The sequence below is a fragment of the Engraulis encrasicolus genome, chromosome 19 (assembly GCF_034702125.1).
Source record: "Engraulis encrasicolus isolate BLACKSEA-1 chromosome 19, IST_EnEncr_1.0, whole genome shotgun sequence".
In the NCBI taxonomy this organism is placed as follows: Eukaryota; Metazoa; Chordata; class Actinopteri; order Clupeiformes; family Engraulidae; genus Engraulis; species Engraulis encrasicolus.
The window spans coordinates 31,149,316-31,166,815 of record NC_085875.1 but is presented as its reverse complement, the minus strand read 5'-3'; the positions used below and the strand labels follow the sequence as shown (position 1 = coordinate 31,166,815).

Here is a 17,500-nt window from a genome sequence, read left to right as displayed (position 1 = left end):
ACGCAAGCACACACGCACATAAGCATTATATACATCACACATGCACGCAAGAACACATGCACATGCACACGCACACACACATTATCACATATGCACGCAAACACACAGGTTCAAGCACACACACACACACACATACACATTATATACATCACACACAATATATCCATTGAGCATTCACACACCCACGCACGCACACTGGCTAGAACACACACGCAGATGAACCATAACTTTGGCCTGGGCAACCAAGGAGAAGCAAGGAGAAGCAGCCTCCTTGGCCTGACCAGAAATCTCCTTCAATGACACAAATGAAGAAATGATGCCATATTAGGAGCTCCCTCCCTCATCTAAAAATAAAGACAAGGGATCTCCTCCTCCATGCCATACGTGCTGCTGACCCTCAGATGTCACCTCATGATGATGTATGGCACAACACATACAGTATGTAGACCAATATGGAAATGAGCTGTTACAGCTACTGGAATAGTCTGATGACTTATATCTGATGAAGGGCATGCATATCGCCCAAAACGTCATGATGATGAAAAAATAATGGTGTCACAGAGTTTATTTACGTTTTCTCAGTTTATATTCCCAAGTCGATCACCCAGAGGCGTATACAGTGTGTGTGTGTTTTTTTGTTTCACAGCTTCTGGTATAGCCAGTGGTGTAGTGTACTTTTTTTGTGGTGGGTTTACTGTTATATTTGTGCTATTCTAAATAATGGATCAACCCATTTTAGGTGGGTATACTGATATCCCTGAAATTTTGAGGTGGGTATACTGCGTAAACTGTACCTGCTTCTATATAGACCACTGGGCAGTGTTCACGCTAGAATTCTCACTGGCCGGACAAGGTGGCCGGCTTTATTGCACAATACCGGACATTTGAAATATGTAACGGACCTTCCCTCATATAGCCAACCACACACTCCCTAATGGGTCAAAGTAGCTAGTAAATTGGTCTTTTCTACCAGCAAAACTTGAATTTCACGAGCATTTGGCCAGTTGGCTGGTGTTAATTTAGAGCCCTGCTTGTATGCACAGGGAGCAAACACGCACTCTCTTTCACACACCCGAAAGCTCGAACTGAAAGAGAAAAAAAAGCAGCCAGCCAACGTAGCCTAAGTTATCGACTGAAAACATTGTGTTTTGTCAGCAAACCGAGGATTTCCCTACTCAAATTGGGTAACGAGGAGATGACTGTAATGGTAGTGCAGTAACAGTAACGACGCTACTGAAATTTGAACTGTATTGCGATGTGTTCCTGTGCTCTCAAAAGTAATGGAATCGACACGTTCTGTACGATGCTCTATATATGTGGGCGTGTGAGTTACATCCATTTTGGCCGGTGATGAAAAAAAAGGTATAAAGCCCTGCATGCTATTTCGCTGGGATTTCTCGTGAGCACATCTTTCTCTGAAATGTTTAATTTGACCCTCTACTGTTGCCTAGGCCTACTTGGCGATCCACCAACATTTTTCAGCAGAGGTAAAAGTGAAAGTGATTTGATGCTGCGATGCTGTGCATGCCACGTATTGAGTCCAAAACAGATAGGCTTGACTTCGCAACTGGGCATGAAACGGTTTTGCAAATGCAATACCCTTTGTTGTGTTAATATATTGGTAAAATAGGCTACAAAAAGCAGAATTGTTCCTGGACAGCAGCCAGCATGAGTCAAGTGATTGGGAAGCATAACCTGACTGGGGACAACGACGTGGGGATGAGAGCACAAGCAACACTACTGCGTGCTGTTTATGACACGTTCATTCAGGCTATTCACAATTATTTTCAGCTTTGTTCAGTTTCATATTACTGGTGTTTTGTAACATTCAGTATTTAAAATGAGCTAATACTATTTACCGATTAACTGTAGCCACTTTTTGTCGGACATTCATGCATGCAAAACGGCCAATGTCCGGCCACAGCCGGCTAACGTGAACCTTGCCACTGGGTATAGCCCTCATTCAGCGGGTTGGATGTGTGATATGATGTGATATGTTGTGTTGTGTTGCGATGTGTACCGACCGTTTCGTAACACACCGCTCCGGCAAAGTGCCTGACGATGAAGCCTTCATCATCTCGCAAGTTCCTGTGCACAGTCAGCTTTGACTTCCTGGGGACCTGCATATCAAAGACATTAAAAAAAGAAGGAGCATAAACACACAGCTTCACCAGTGATGTCTCCACATTTTAACAAGTTAGAGTCAAGTCTTTGCTATTCTTTTTTCTTCTCAAAAACAGCATCATGAATATCTCTCCACTGAACTTCACTTGTGCATTTGAACTGTTCTTCAAAGACTGGGTGCTAGATTATGCTTCTGCTGACAAAGTGCAGAAAGAAGGCAAGTAAGGTTAGAAAGAAAGACAGATAGAAAGAAAGAAAGAAAGAAAGAAAGAAAGAAAGAAAGAAAGAAAGATGGAAAGAAAGAAAGACAGATAAAAAGAAAGATGGAAAGAAAGAAAGACAGATAAAAAGACAGAAAGAAACATTGCCTTTTATCTAACTGTGTCAATAAGTTACAAAATAACATTCAAAATCAATAACATTATGATTATGATGTTGTATCTCAGTGATTTAAACACTGCTTTTGTCACACTTCTGACCTTATGATCTTGCCTAATGGTCTAATGGTAAAAAATGTTGCCGTCACTCACAACTAGTCCAGAATATTAATGACATTTGATAAATTATTCTACAAGGTAGCATTTTTTCGGTTATTGCCATTACTGCAAAATGTTTTCCACTATTGTGCATTTTTAGGAAGAATAGTAATCTGCATGTACAGCAGTGACACAATTTTTATGTCTTTGTCAATGAATGAACATTCAATTTACATCTACGTCAATGAATTTACATTCAGCTAAATGAGATGAGGCATACCTCTTTAACCCATCTAATCAAGCTTAATGTCATACAGCAGTGAGTTTAATAACTATAGATTGTTGAAATATAAAAATGTTCAACATTCATGAGCCCTGAGGAAGGTCATAGACCGAAAGCTTGGCTATTACAAAAAAAAAGGATTTAAGTGTGCCGACATTTTTCTTTCATAGTTTTTGTTTTTTGTTTGCCACCTTTTAATTGTGAGTGCGGTGTAATTTGTTTAACTACATCATTCATGGAAAGTCTCTGAGAGGTGAAGGACAGTAGAGCACGGTGGCTTTACCGTGAGGCGGAAGTGGTCCTTGTGCTTGTTGTGTACGGCCTCTGCAAAGTGCTGGTCGCTGGGCTGGGGCAGACGGTTCTCCTCGTCCAGGATATCCAGGATGCCCACCATCTTCGCCTCCACCAGGTCTACACCACACACACACACAGAAAATACAGAATTAAACATGGCTATATGTAATACTTGTAGGTTGTGGGAGGTATGCCTTATCGGACTGTATCTGACTGTATGTGTGTGTGTGTGTGTGTGTGTGTGTGTGTGTGTGTGTGTGTGTGTGTGTGTGTGTGTGTGTGTGTGTGTGTGTGTGTGTGTGTGTGTGTGTGTGTGTGTGAGGGCGAGCGTGCGCAACATCCTCAACTCAAAATAATCAAAAACAAAGAACCAATTGTGAATGTGAACAGGTTCATTTGGGGAGGGAGGTATGAATCTGAAAACCCAGATCACCTAATGCCGACCGACAGACTGTACAGATCTTTCAAAGCCGGCGTCTGGAGCGGTATTAAGCCCTCGACCGAAGTGTTTCGTGCTTGAGGGAGAATCACTGAAAAGGCGTCTGCTGTTTGCAGATGGCTCCAAGTCTTTCACGCTGAGCTGGGCCACGGTGCATTTCCATGAGCACACACCTGGGCCTGATTCCCCCCCACACCACCCCTACCCTAACCCACCACCATCCCACTCCCCTGACTCCTGGGCCAGAACCCCCAGCCTGGTGCCCAACACCACCCCGCCCACCACCATCCCACCCCCCTGATACGTGGACCCGAACCCCCAACACCCCCCACACCGCCCCCCACCCCAACCCACCAACAGCGCCCCCACCCCATCCCACCCCATAGCCCCCCCACCCCAACCCCACCCCACCACCAGCCCACTCCCCTGCCACCTGGACCATAACCCCCAGCCTGGTGCCAACTGCCCACCCCGCCCAACACCACCACCGCCCACCGTCCCCCACCCTAATACCACCATCCCATTCCCCTGACACATGGACCCAAACCCCCAGCCTGGTGCACAACCCCCAACACCACCACACCACCATCACACCCCCCTGACACAGGGCCGGATTATCCATAAGGGCCAGTGGCACAGGGCCCAGGGGCACCCAGCCACCCACCATTTCCAGCCAGTTGGGGGGCACCACATGACACAAACTTTACAAATATTGTTGAGGGGGCACCTGGGAGGTATTAGTGCCAGGGGGCACCAGAGTGTGTTAACCCTATCCAGACCGGGCTTTTTTGGCATTCCTGGGACCGGGGGGGGGCTCATTTGACCCCCCCCTCATAACTTAGGAACCGAATGGCGTATGACCACCAAACTTGGAGGGGATGATCTTCAGCCAAAGATCTATGAATGACATCAGTTTGGTGTCATTATTGGATATTATGACATCATTATGACATCATTTCCTGATTTTATTGCCCAAAATGTCATCTTAATGCATTTTCCATCTAACTTGGGTAATGCACATCAATTTTGGTTATTATGTGCTTCAGACCACTTGAAATGTTCACAAGGGTGTCTGATGCAAATGAAAATGTAAAACAATATGAAAAGTGATGATGATGAGACTTAGATCAGTGATTTTTGGTCAGGCGTACCTGTCAGAAAACCGTTGCCATGGCAACAACAAAAATGATAAACCTAATCTTTTGGTATCACACTGTAGCCAACTTCATGTTAGGAAAAGTCACAAAGTTTCGTAGTCCTAGCTTTAGTCATTCAGGAGTTATACAACATCAAAGTTGGTGCGGGCACTTTTAGCCCCCCCCCGGTCTGGATAGGGTTAATACGGTCATGCCCTGACACCTGGACCCGAACCCCCAGCCTGGTACCCACCGCCTAACACCACCCCACCACCATTGCACCCCCCACCCCCCCTCACCCCCACCCCAACCCACCACCACCATCACACCCCCCTGACACCTGGACCCGAACCCCCAGCCTGGTACCCAACCCTCAACACCACCCCAACACCATCCAACTCCCCTGGCTGATGGGAGAACAGAATTGAGAGTAAGCAAGAGAGGGGCCGGCCTATTTGCAAGGTAGTGGAGGGGGTGTGGGGGGCAAACGGGTATTGCTCGGACAAGCGGTGCGGAAGAGGAGCATCCAGAGGCGCCTGGCTGAGAGGAATGATTTGGGAAACTCATTTTGGAAACACAGGTGCTGAGTGATGAGGGTTTACTCAGGGACTGCTGTGTGAGGCCAGGCAGATGTGGAGGTGTGGAGGTGTGGAGGTGTGGAGGTGTGTGATGGAGAAAGATAGATAGATAGATAGATAGATAGATAGATAGATAGATAGATAGATAGAGAGAGAGAGAGAGAGAGAGAGAGAGGGGAGAGGGAGAGAGAGAGAGACAGAGAGAGAGAGAGACAGAGTTTGTGTGTGTGTGTGTGTGTGTGTGTGTGTGTGTGTGTGTGTGTGTGTGTGTGTGTGTGTGTGTGTGCGTGCGTGCTTGTGTGTGTGTGTGCGTGCATGTGCGTGAGAGAGAGAGAGAGAAAGAGAAAGACAGAGAGAGAGAGAGAGAGAGAGAGAGACAGTATGTGTGTATGTGTGTGTGCCTGCGTGTGCATGTGCCTGTGATGGAAAGAGCGATAGACCGAATCTGAGTGAGAAAAGGGACGAAAAGTGAGGCAAATTGTATATGCATGAGAGATGGTCTGCTGAACTGTATTTCAGAAGGCATGTGGTTTTGAATTCTAAGTTTGAACCTCCATAAAAGCCAGTGGAATTACTTTCAGCATGGCAAGTACACCGTGTATTTATTCCCTCACCCAAGATTTAATGCCGAAATTCAAAGGCTTAAACTATATTCTGGTCCAGTGAACTAGATTCTAGTATGTATCAAATTTACACATTTAATGTATCCTGTGCCCTTTAAAAGTGTGATTTTATCTTAAATGATACAAAGTTTAACTTTTAACATACTAAAAAGCCTATCTTGGGTGGCAGACCCCTCTGATAGAAGGGATTTTATTAACCTTCTCCAACTAATAGTTGCTACAATGATTATATTACCCCGTTAAGACACTGCATCATAAATTAGCTGTTACTAGAATAGCAATGACCACGTTGTAGTGCATTACTAAAGGCACTGTGTTATGTCATAGTATTGTAGTACTATGGTAGTACACTTTTCAAAAACTATAACAGCGTGCCACTGGAGGTACGGCGTGCATTAAGGGGCTACAAACTAGAGGCAATGCTTTCCTCTTTATAGCAGTAAGGGATGGCGTGAGGAGATCCAGTGGTTTTTGCTCGCCCTCTGGGGTAAGAGTCCTTCCACCTGCTGTTGTCTGTACAGCACCTGGCTTTAATTCTCATTCTTACTTGCTGAGTCACACTCATTTGCACGCAAGCATACATTTGTTTTGGAGGCATGTGAAAGCATATTCATCTTCTTTTACACAAAAGTACAATTTACAAAACTTCAAGCTTCATCTATGTACAGGAAAAACAGAATACAGTGACAAAGTAAAGGCAGATAAGTCCAGTCCTGGTAGGTGGAGGCTAGTGTTGAGGTTAGCCTTGAAAGCGGAACGCCAAAGCTTTGTTTCTGATGCCTCTACGTCTATCTTGTAAGTTAACCATCTAGCAGCACAATTTCTATAGTGTATTAGCACAAAAGATGTGGTCAAAATCAGTCCATCCATTCAGACGTTATCACTTTAAATGTTATGGTGCATGAACCAGCCGTTCGTGCAGAGACAGAAGCACAGCAATTAAAGCCATCCTGTCTCCACCTGTGTTGCTGACACTGTGATCCTGCCATGCCAGATGGACTCGGGTTTGCAGAGGCTGCACCTGAAAATAGCTCATTTACAAGATTTCTTCCTCATCATCAACGGCAAATGGGTCGGTTATACGCAACCTACTGTATGTCCTATATGCAATCTCGTGGTTTGGTCGATTGCTGTATTCTGCATAAAAGCTTCCACATCATGGCGTCCCATTACTGCAGCACTGAGTGCGACTTCCATTACTATGATTTTCGCAACGCAATATTTGACTGGTTGCCACATTCCACATTAACGGTTTTGGCACGCCAGCTTTAATGCAAGAACATTGCATTATAGACTATAACACTTAAGATTACTTCCATTTAAGAATCTTGAGGTTTGACTGGTCACAATCACTTTCCGGAGAAAGTCTTTCACGGACCCAGTGCAGACACGAGCAGGCCAGGGTGCCATCTCTGTGTGCTGTTCGATTACTTTCAGTTCCATTTCCTGAGCGCACACATCAAGCTCCACAGCTTATCGCACTTTAAGAGCTTTTTTGTCAGTGACAGCTGCATATTTGCCAATGGGTTTGTTGCTGCAGGAGCATGTAATGGAAAATTGTCATGCTGTCACGCTTAAAAGCTTGAAATTGTCAACCTCCTCTTGTAGCCTAATTTATTCAACCTGTTGAAATGCAAGCTAAGCATTTTTGTAAAGACATATTTTTGAGCATGATCATGATCTTCTGTGAGGTGTGTGTGTGTGTGTGTGTGTGTGTGTGTGTGTGTGTGTGTGTGTGTGTGTGTGTGTGTGTGTGTGTGTGTGTGTGTGTGTGTGTGTGTGTGTGTGTGTGTGTGTGTGTGTGTGTGTGTGTGTGTCTATACCTGAGCAAGGTTTTGTCTCTGAAACATTTACTGTATGCCCTTATGATGAAAACTCATCACAATGAATAAGGTGGTTTAAGTGTGCGTGTAGACATGTATGCCAATATGTGGCACAATGAGCCAACATCCACTATAAACTGAACTGACCAAAAGCTAGTCAGTACAGGTAGGAGGCTTACATAGCCTACACAACACATCCTAATGCATGCCCTATGCACCGTTATGCTTCGGCCGCCTTCATATGTCGATGCGTACCAACGCACGTCCTCTGATTGTTTTATACTTGACGCGCGTTACATTCATTGTCATTAATCGTATTCATAATTACGTCCAACAACTTCCGTTTGGAAGAAAAGCAGGAAAAACTACTACCAATTTCCTTAGGGTGTGAGGTTATATCTATGCCAGCAGATGCTTATTTCCCTGCTTCCATTGCATTGAATCAAAGGCATCTGACATCACATGAAAAGTCCATTGGGGGACATACTTGCGTCATTGTGGAGAACAGGGTGATGTGCATGATTATCACCCAGTGAGCAGACGGAACGTCTTCTGATTGGCTGAGCAGGTGTCCTTTATTCCCCGGTAGCAGGACACCTATGATGTCATGCGGGCGTGCGGGCGTCCAAGTTGCTTCTTTTCTAACTTTCTGGCGAAGTGCCATTACTAGTTCTATCGCATCTGGTTGTCTAGTCAAGACCGCGTCGTTAGTTCTATCGCATCTGGTTGTCTAGTCAAGACCCCGTTACTAATTCTATCGCATCTGGTTGTCAAGTCAAAAACTCAGTCGTCAATTCTATCGCATTGGTTGTCAAGTCACCCCAACATTCTGCGCGTCCTTACATGCCTCCGATGGAGGCGTGTCTCACTAGATTAGGAAGTGGTGCCCATAGCAACGTACCAAGCGCAGTGGTGAATCTACTTTCTCACGAAGCCTTAGATCAACATATTAATAAATGAATACTTAAATGCTGGTAACCGGGTGATAAGCGGAATAGCGGCCTTCAAGGTGTACCGATATCAAGGGAAAATGGACTTGGCGAAGCGAACAGCCCTTCGGCTGCGTCGTCGGGCTGTTTAGAACGCTCCGCCTCGTCCATTATTTCCCTTGATATCGGGACACCTCGTCGGCCGCTATTCCATACGTAACGCATGTGAACACGGGTTAGCTTGTGTCGACCATGTAAAGTAAGCCCCCTTTAGCCACATACGACTCTCCTCTACAGCAGTTTCAGACCACCGCCCCCGCCAGCTCCATGCTCACCTCTGCCGCATATACAGTAGTGACACCTTTTTTACATCTCTGTTATATCAGACAGCTGCCTATGATTAAACGTCCTCAACTGCCAAAATGACATGAAAGGGTGGATGTCAATGAATTTACATTCAGCTAAATGAGATGAGGCACACCTCTTTGGCCCATCTACAGTGCCATGAGAAAGTTTGGGCACCCTTTTGGAAAATCATTACATCGGTTTATTTCTCGTTGAACTTTTAAAGTAGCAACTTCATTTTAACATTTGTTAAACTGTAGGGAAAGAGAAACATTTCAGCAGTGGAAGAATTTTCATAGGTGTCATAGAAATAATTTTATGTGGATTTAAACAAAAAATATGCGTGTGCATAAATATGGGCACCCCAAAGAAGGTATACCATTAATATTTGTTTTAATTAAATTAAGTTTAATGTAATAACTGCAGTATGTTTAATAACTATAGATTGTTGAAATACAGTATAACCATTTTCAAGGAGGACTGTAGAGCACAGTGGTTTTACTGTGAGACAGAAGTGGTCTTTGTGCTTGATCTTCTGAAAGGTGTGTGTGTGTGTGTGTGTGTGTGTGTGTGTGTGTGTGTGTGTGTGTGTGTGTGTGTGTGTGTGTGTGTGCGTGCGTGCGTGTGCGTGTGTGTGTGTGTGTGTGTGTGTGTGTGTGTGCTCCTCAACAGCAGTTTCAGACCAACACACCACCGCCAGCTCCATGCTCACCTATGCAGTCCTGGTTGTCCACGTAGTGCACCTCGTTGACCCCCAGGCCTTCTCTCTGGTACAGCTCTTGCTCCTGCAGGGCAAACACACACAAGCGTGAGGTGGTGGTAACCTCAGCAGCATCTTAACAAGTCACCTCACCATCTCCACACCTTAGCCCTGCACCTCAACACCTCAATGTTTCATACGCTAAACCTGCTGCCTGAGGCGTGTGTGTGTGTGTGTGTGTGTGTGTGTGTGTGTGTGTGTGTGTGTGTGTGTGTGTGTGTGTGTGTGTGTGTGTGTGTGTGTGTGTGTGTGTGTGCGCGCGTATTGGATTGACAGAGAGAAAAGGCAGAGATTTTGTGTGTGTGTGTGTGTGTGTGTGTGTGTGTGTGTGTGTGTGTGTGTGTGTGTGTGTGCGTGCGTGCGTATTGGATTGACAGAGAGAAAAGGCGATTTTGTGTGTGTGTGTGTGTGTGTGTGTGTGTGTGTGTGTGTGTGTGTGTGTGTGTGTGTGTGTACGAGAGGGAGAGAGAGAGAGGGAGAGAGAGAGAGAGAGAGAGAGAGAGAGAGAGAGAGAGAGAGAGAGAGAGAGAGAGAGAGAGAATGTGTGAATGCATGTACGTGAAGAGAATAAATGAGTAAGTCAGTGAGTGAGTGAGCGAGTGTGTGTGAGTGAGTGTGTGACGTCAGGCGATTAGTGGCGCTGTGCTGGCGTGTTAAAGAGGGGGAGCATCAGAGAGAACCAGAGTGGCGGCAACCGACAGATGTCCCGCTGTGCTCTGACGCAGCTCATGTCAGCTGTAAAACTCTCCCTTCATGAGTCATTAATAGAAAAGGAGATGGGCCTGATGCTCTCCCTTCATGTCTCTCTCTCTCTCTCTCGCCCCCTCTATCTCCCATCACTCCCATCATCTAACTCTCTTACCACCGCCCACTTCTCTCTCTCTCTCTCCTCCTCTCTCTCCCTGACTGACTTCAACTACAACACGAAGACCTGCCACATGCAAAAGTTCTCGGATGACACAGCCATTGTTGGATGCATCAAAGATGGGCAGGAGGGGGAGTACAGGGGACTGGTGGAGAACTTTGTGAAATGGTGCAGAACCAACCAGTTGCGGCTGAACACCACCAAAACCAAAGAAATGGTGATCGACTTCAGGCGAACCACCCCACCCCTGGTGCCTGTCTCCATTGAGGGGGAGACTGTGGAGACAGTCTCCACATACAAGTACCTGGGGGTTCACCTGGACTCTAAACTGGACTGGTCTGCTAACTCACACGCACTGTACAAGAAAGGACAGAGCAGACTCTACTTTCTGAGAAAGCTGAGATCCTTCAATGTGTGCAACAGACTCCTGCAGATGTTCTACCAGTCTGCCATGGCCAGTGTGCTCTCCTATGCTGTGGCATGCTGGGGTGGCAGCATTAGGAAGAGAGATGCTGGACGGCTTGACAGGCTGGTGAGGAAAGCAGGGTCTGTGGTAGGCACAGAACTGGACGCCCTCACAACCACAGCTGACAAGAGGACACTTAGCAGATTAGACTCTATCCTGGACAACTACAAGCACCCCCTGTACCCAGTCTTCGACAACCAGAGAAGCCTGTTCAGCCACAGACTGCGCGCCATCTCCTGCAAGACAGACAGGCTGCGAAAGTCCTTTGTACCCAGGGCCATCCAGCTATTCAACATTGCACAGAAGGACACACAAAGAGAGATCGTCATAGGGGACTGGACTGCATAACAGATCCCTCTCCTGCACACTTTATCTACCTGGACTCTTTACCCTATGACTCCTCTTTCATTGAAATGCACAGCTGTTTGTGTGTGTGTGTGTGTGTGTGTGTGTGTGTGTGTGTGTGTGTGTGTGTGTGTGTGTGTGTGTGTGTGTGTGTGGAGAGACACAGTTGACGTGTGTAACCCCTTGGACTACTGATACTCCTGGACACTTTGATGGTAACTTTGTCTTGCACAGCACAGGTGACACTATGTACACTTTATTTTTGGTGTGTGTGTGTGTGTGTGTGTGTGTGTGTGTGTGTGTGTGTGTGTGTGTGTGTGTGTGTGTGTGTGTGTGTGTGTGTGTGTGTGTGTGTGTGTGAGAGAGAGAGAGAGTGTGTGTGTGTAGTGACACAGGGGGCGACCCCCCCCCCCCCATCCTTTTTCCAAGGAATACTATGGACATTGTACTAGGCAGAGAGACTATGGACACTCCTGGACACTTTATGAACACTTTGTCTTGGCTTCTATGTGCCACTTGGCTAAGGCACATGTTAACACTGTGGACTTTTACACTTTATATTTGGTGTGTGTGTTGTGTGTGTGTGTGTGTGTGTGTGTGTGTGTGTGTGTGTGTGTGTGTGTGTGTGTGTGTGTGTGTGTGTGTGTGTGTGTGTGTGTGTGTGTGTGTGTGTGTTAGAGAGAGATGCCTTGGCAAAATGTATGCAACAGTAAGCTATATATGATTATTTTATGTGTAAATATGTGTATTATGTCTTGTGGGTAATGTCTTTATTTATGTGTGTATGCTACTTGGCACCTTAATTTCCCTCTGGGATCAATAAACGATACTCTACTCTACTCTACTCTACTCTACCCTCTCTCTACTCCTCCATCTCCCATCACTCCCACTGTCTAACTCTCTTTCTACCACCCCCTTCTCCTTCTCTCTCTCTCTCAGTCTCTCTCTCTCAGTCTCTCTCTCTCTCCCTCCCTCCCTCTCCCCCTACATCTCTCTCCGTGTCCCCCTACATTACTCTCTGTCTCTCTTCCGTTTCTCTTGCTCTCCCTGTGAATCTCCCTTAGTCTTTCATCATCTAACTCTCTTTCCACTACCCCCTTCTCTCTCTCTCTCTCTCTCTCTCTCTCTCTCTCTCTCTCTCTCTCTCTCTCTCTCTCTCTCTCTCTCTCTCTCTCTCTCTCTCTCTCTCTCTCTCCATCCGTCTCATCCTCATTTCCATGTCCTGTGCTTATCTCCTCTCACCTCTTTCAGGATGCGCTCGTTGAAGAACTGCTGGAGCTTTTCGTTGCAGTAGTTGATGCAGAACTGCTCAAAGCTGTTGTGCTCAAAATATTCTGGAGGGCACAGCAAAGCACACAAATTGGGCATAAGTACACAGTTAGTCCCCATATCATTCCATTAAAAAAATCACATCACACCAACTCCAACTTCAATTTCAAAAATGTAAAAGAAAACAAGAAATACTGCATCTTTTGCATTTCTTTAACATATCGTATAAAATATGATAAAAATAACTGTTTTAGACAATCAATAACTGTTATGTGTTAGAGACAATCAATAGGCTGTATGCTACTTGAGTGGGTTTGCACTGCATTTAGAACAGCTAGGGGGTTTGGGAACTATTTTGGAACATCTATGTGCTGCATTGTGTCCAACATCACCCCTTACCTATTCTAAATTCAGTGAAAACTCACTTCCTCTTGTGGCTCAGAGCAAAAATAAAGCATCTGACCTGATATGTGGCCCAACTGCAAACTTAGGGGTCATGGTCTGAGTTGCCCCCTCATCACTCTTGAGGATTTATGCAACTTACAAGACACTCTCAACAATAACACTCAAATATTTTGCTAGAAAAAAAGTCTACCAAACTAAGAAGCCAGGACCTATTTGACCCCCCAGCACCCTGCCGCTAAAATAACCCACAAGGCAGACAGTAACTCCCAAATGTTTTCCAAGAAGCATTTATAGAGTGTAAAATGTTTTTAAAAAGAATGAAACTTAATCCCATCTTGGTCAAGTCACGTGACACCATCACAATAGATCTGTGTGTTTTTACACAATCGGGAATTTAAGCAACCTGATCCTGGTGGTTTGCAAAGTTGGAAGACAAGAACAATCGATTCTTACAACATTACCAGGCATCACAAAATATACAAAGTGGGTTGTTTCTCATGCCACACTCAGTGAGCGAGCGGGAGGCAATAAATACCAGAGAAATTAGAATAGAGGAGAAGCATCACTCCCATTGGTTCCCATTGTAGCCAGTAAGCTTTGCAGTTCCTTTTGGGTGCCCACTAGGCGGCGAACCTGGGCAAGTGAAAACCCCCATTGACATCCATTCACTTGCCTGCGAGCGCCAACTAGCTACTGTATCACCGGTGAGGGAACCCCCTCTGTAAATACATGGGTTCTAAATGCTTGTTTTAATCTGACTGCGCGAAACTAGCTGCGCACAACTCAACCTTTGATAGTTGGAAACCGCTGTCGGTCAAAAAAATTAGCTCACGTGGTTGGCTGCCAGTGGCTTGCCCCTCGTTACAACATTGTGTTTACAAACACAGTAAACCCATGTATACTCACCAAAGCCAGCGATGTCCAGGACCCCAATGAAGTTGGAGGAGGTCTGGAAGGGGAAGCACTGGTTGACCCTCTTGACCACGTGGTCGAAGAGGCGACTGTAGACGGCCTTGGCCAGCGCATCACGCGCATTGTTGGCCTGCTCCACCTTCAGGGGCACCCTGCGGAGTGGACAATGAATGTGGACGAATGAGTACACTATTAAATGGACTGCATTTATAGAGCACTTTACCTTTTTTAAAAGTATTGTTTTAGGGCTTTTTGGGCTTTATCATTATAGGACAGTGTGAGAGCAGACAGGAAATGACTGGGAGAGAGAGATGGGCCAGGGCTGATAAAGGACCCTGGCCGGACTCGAACCGGGGTCCCCGTGGGCAATGTAAACCGAAATGTGGGGGGCTTAGCACGCTGCGCCACAGCGCCCCCATTATATATAGCGCTTTTCCACTCCTTTGAGCACTCAATGTGCTTTATAATATGTATGTCTCACATTTACCAGTTCACACGTCGGTGGCAGTGACTGCCACCAGGAGCAAATTGGGGTTTTGTTTCATGCTCAATGGGGTCAGGCAGAGCAGGGCTCAAACCTACAACCTTACGGTTTTGGAAACTGCCTCGTCTACCTGCTGAGCCACCACTACCCCACCGCAGGATGAGGAGAAGGAGAAGGAGGAGGAGGTGGAGGAAGAGAAGGAGCAGGAGGAGGAGAGGAAAGAAATAGGCCAGAGAGTCAGTATCTGGGCCGCTGGCTGGATCCAGTTAGGATCTTCAGTCAATGTTTATTTTGTGCTACCCTCTGCTCCCTTACGTGCTTTTGAGGAGGGTGCTATCTGTTGAGTGCTAAATGGAGAATAAACAATACGGACACCCGTGAGAGAAGGCTCGGGGGAGCACGTGGAGGAGGGGGTGTGAATTATTGATTTAGTTTTGCTGACGCCGCCATTTTCGTGGTAGCTGGTGGTGGTTGTGAGAGGTGCCACCTCCCTGCACTTCCTTTGAACTCCCCCCCCCCCCGTCCTTCAATTATTTAGAGCTGTTGTTTGAGGCTAGACAGACGCGATGTGAAATTCCCAAGTCAAACGTTGACCTTTATGTGTGCTGTGTGTAATATGAGTTTAAAGCAAGCCAACTGCAGTAGCATGTCTGTTCTTTATGGAGCAGACCTAAACCTAGACCTAAACCAGGACAAATAGACAAAAAAAACGTCATTTACCCAGCGGCCATTACTGCACTAAAATTATGCGACCAAAGCATACTTTTTATACATACTTTTTAAACATTTTTATTATTTATTGTTTCAACGAGGAATGCTCAATTTCGTTGTACTCAAATAAAATAATAACAAATAAAATACATTCTATCCTAGTCTATTCTAAAGAACAATGGAAGCATGCGGGCATGTAATAGTCAAAGTACATATCTGTGCATAACATGTGTGCAAGCATCATGAATAAATGTGAATGGATGTACTACACAATGCAGAGGCAGACAAATTGGACTGAGAGAATAAGTCATGCCAGATATTCCTTCTGCTCCAGACACAGGTGATTTCACCAATTAGCTCATCAACCTGGATGAAGGGTTACAGCAATTAGGATCTACCGGCTCATTAATTTGGCTGGAGAAATACAGTATGTGGCCGGGTTTTTACTTTGTGAACCTGGGACGCACGGGATATCCGCATCTGTGTATAGTAGTAAAGCATCTGAAGCATGCCTTTGTGGCAACACTTCATCAATCTAACTAATGGCTTCTGTGTGGGCAGCGTAGTGACAGGCCTTGTCCGTATGGTGCCCAGGCCGGCAGATGGTTCTCAGTACAGTCAGGGTTGCCAGATGAGGCTGATGAATTCCATCCCAAAAAATGCTCAAAACCCACCTGGAAGCACTAAATCCCGCCCAATTCTATTGATTTATATGACAAAAAAATGTTACGCGGCCATCCTAAGCAGCCCAATGGGCTGGGAAACCGCCCAATCTGGCAACACTGAGTACAGTAGCCACAGCCCAGCCTCTCCCCAGCCCTCCCTCTGCTCTCCATGAGCTACAATGTCCACCCCCACCCCCACCACCACATCCAACCCTCCCTCAGGTTCAGGCCGGCGAGCATCCCACATGTTCAACTGGCCCCACCTGCCGTCCGCAGGATCCTCTTTCCTCCACTCCCACCACCCTATCCCACCCTCCAACCCTCCCTTCCCCCGGCATTGGCACACTCCTACACCCCCCCCACCCCACCACTTCCAACCCTCCCTCAGGTTCAGGCCGGCGAGCATCCCACATGTTCAACTGGCCCCACCTGCCGTCCGCAGGTTCCTCTTTCCTCCACTTCGACCACCCTATCCCACCCTCCAGTCACCCTCCAACCCTTCTCCCCCCGGCACTGGCAGCACACCTTTCCCAGGTCCAGGTCAACGACGTGCGTCCCTCATGTTCACCTGGCCCCACCCCACCTGCCGCCGCGCCTTGGTTCTCCCCTTTCCTCAGATGCGCAGTCATCAGGCTAAAGCGCTAACCCTTCCCTGTCCCACATCTGTGCCTCCTGAAATATTCATGACCACTGCCTTCTCCTTCTCTCCCTCCCTCGCTCGTTCACTCGTTCGCTCCTCTCTCTGCACTGTCCCTTACTCCTCCGCTCCTCACTCTCGCTCTCCTGTCACTCAATGACCCCCGTGTGGAGGGGGAGGACAGATGGAGAGAATGGGGTGAAGTGGGGGCTCCATTCCTGAATGTTCTGGAGAGACTGGGGTGAGTGGGAGGGGGGGGGGGGGGGGGGGGGGAGATGAGGGAACCCTAAAGTGTGTCGGGTCAAGGCTTGAGGCGTGAGGTCGCCCTCATCAGAACGGTGCGAATCCCGTGAAGGCAGTCGGCACATACTGTCCCTGGCAGCAGTAATGCCACTCACAAGTGGAGACAAGCGACAGAGCGAGACAGGGGGAGAGAGGGAGAGAGAGAAAGAGAGAGAGAGTGTGTGAGAGAGAGAGAGACACAGACAGACAGACAGACAGACAGACAGACAGACAGACAGACAGACAGACAGACAGAGAAGAGAGAGAAACGGACACAAAGAGATAGGCAAGACAAGAGATTTTTTTTTTTTATAAAGATAAAGGTAAATGGGTAGGAAGATGCAAAAAAAACAACAGCACTTTAATAGCAATAACAGCATTATCTGATATCCAAAACAATATCTTAGTCTTCCATCAGATGTGCAATGCAACCAGGAAAAACAATAGTGGCTTAAAGTGGCTTAAACAACAACCACAACAAGCAGCGGACTTTAAGAGCCATCAGTAGCTATTACTATTATGGGATGGGACCCTGGCCAATCTGGCGACGGCAACTCTCATTAAGCATCCGGCCACATATCTGTCAACTGGGGCCGCCATGCGAGGGAGGGGCCGCCATGGGAATATTGCTTTAGTAGCTGCTGCTGCA

The 17,500-nt window shown here is 46.7% G+C and overlaps 1 protein-coding gene across 1 annotated transcript in view; it reads right to left on the bottom strand.

Annotated features, from left to right (window-relative positions):
- The window catches only part of myo6b (myosin VIb), a 107,902-nt gene that overhangs the window by 54,133 nt on the left and 36,269 nt on the right, over nt 1-17,500 (bottom strand). The window contains exons 13-17 of the mRNA XM_063184114.1: nt 14,067-14,224; nt 12,729-12,820; nt 9,763-9,835; nt 3,167-3,294; nt 2,025-2,120 (exon numbers count right to left, since the gene is read on the bottom strand). Of these exons, the coding sequence (XP_063040184.1) occupies nt 2,025-2,120; nt 3,167-3,294; nt 9,763-9,835; nt 12,729-12,820; nt 14,067-14,224 (547 nt within the window). The remainder of the gene's footprint in view (nt 1-2,024; nt 2,121-3,166; nt 3,295-9,762; nt 9,836-12,728; nt 12,821-14,066; nt 14,225-17,500) is intronic.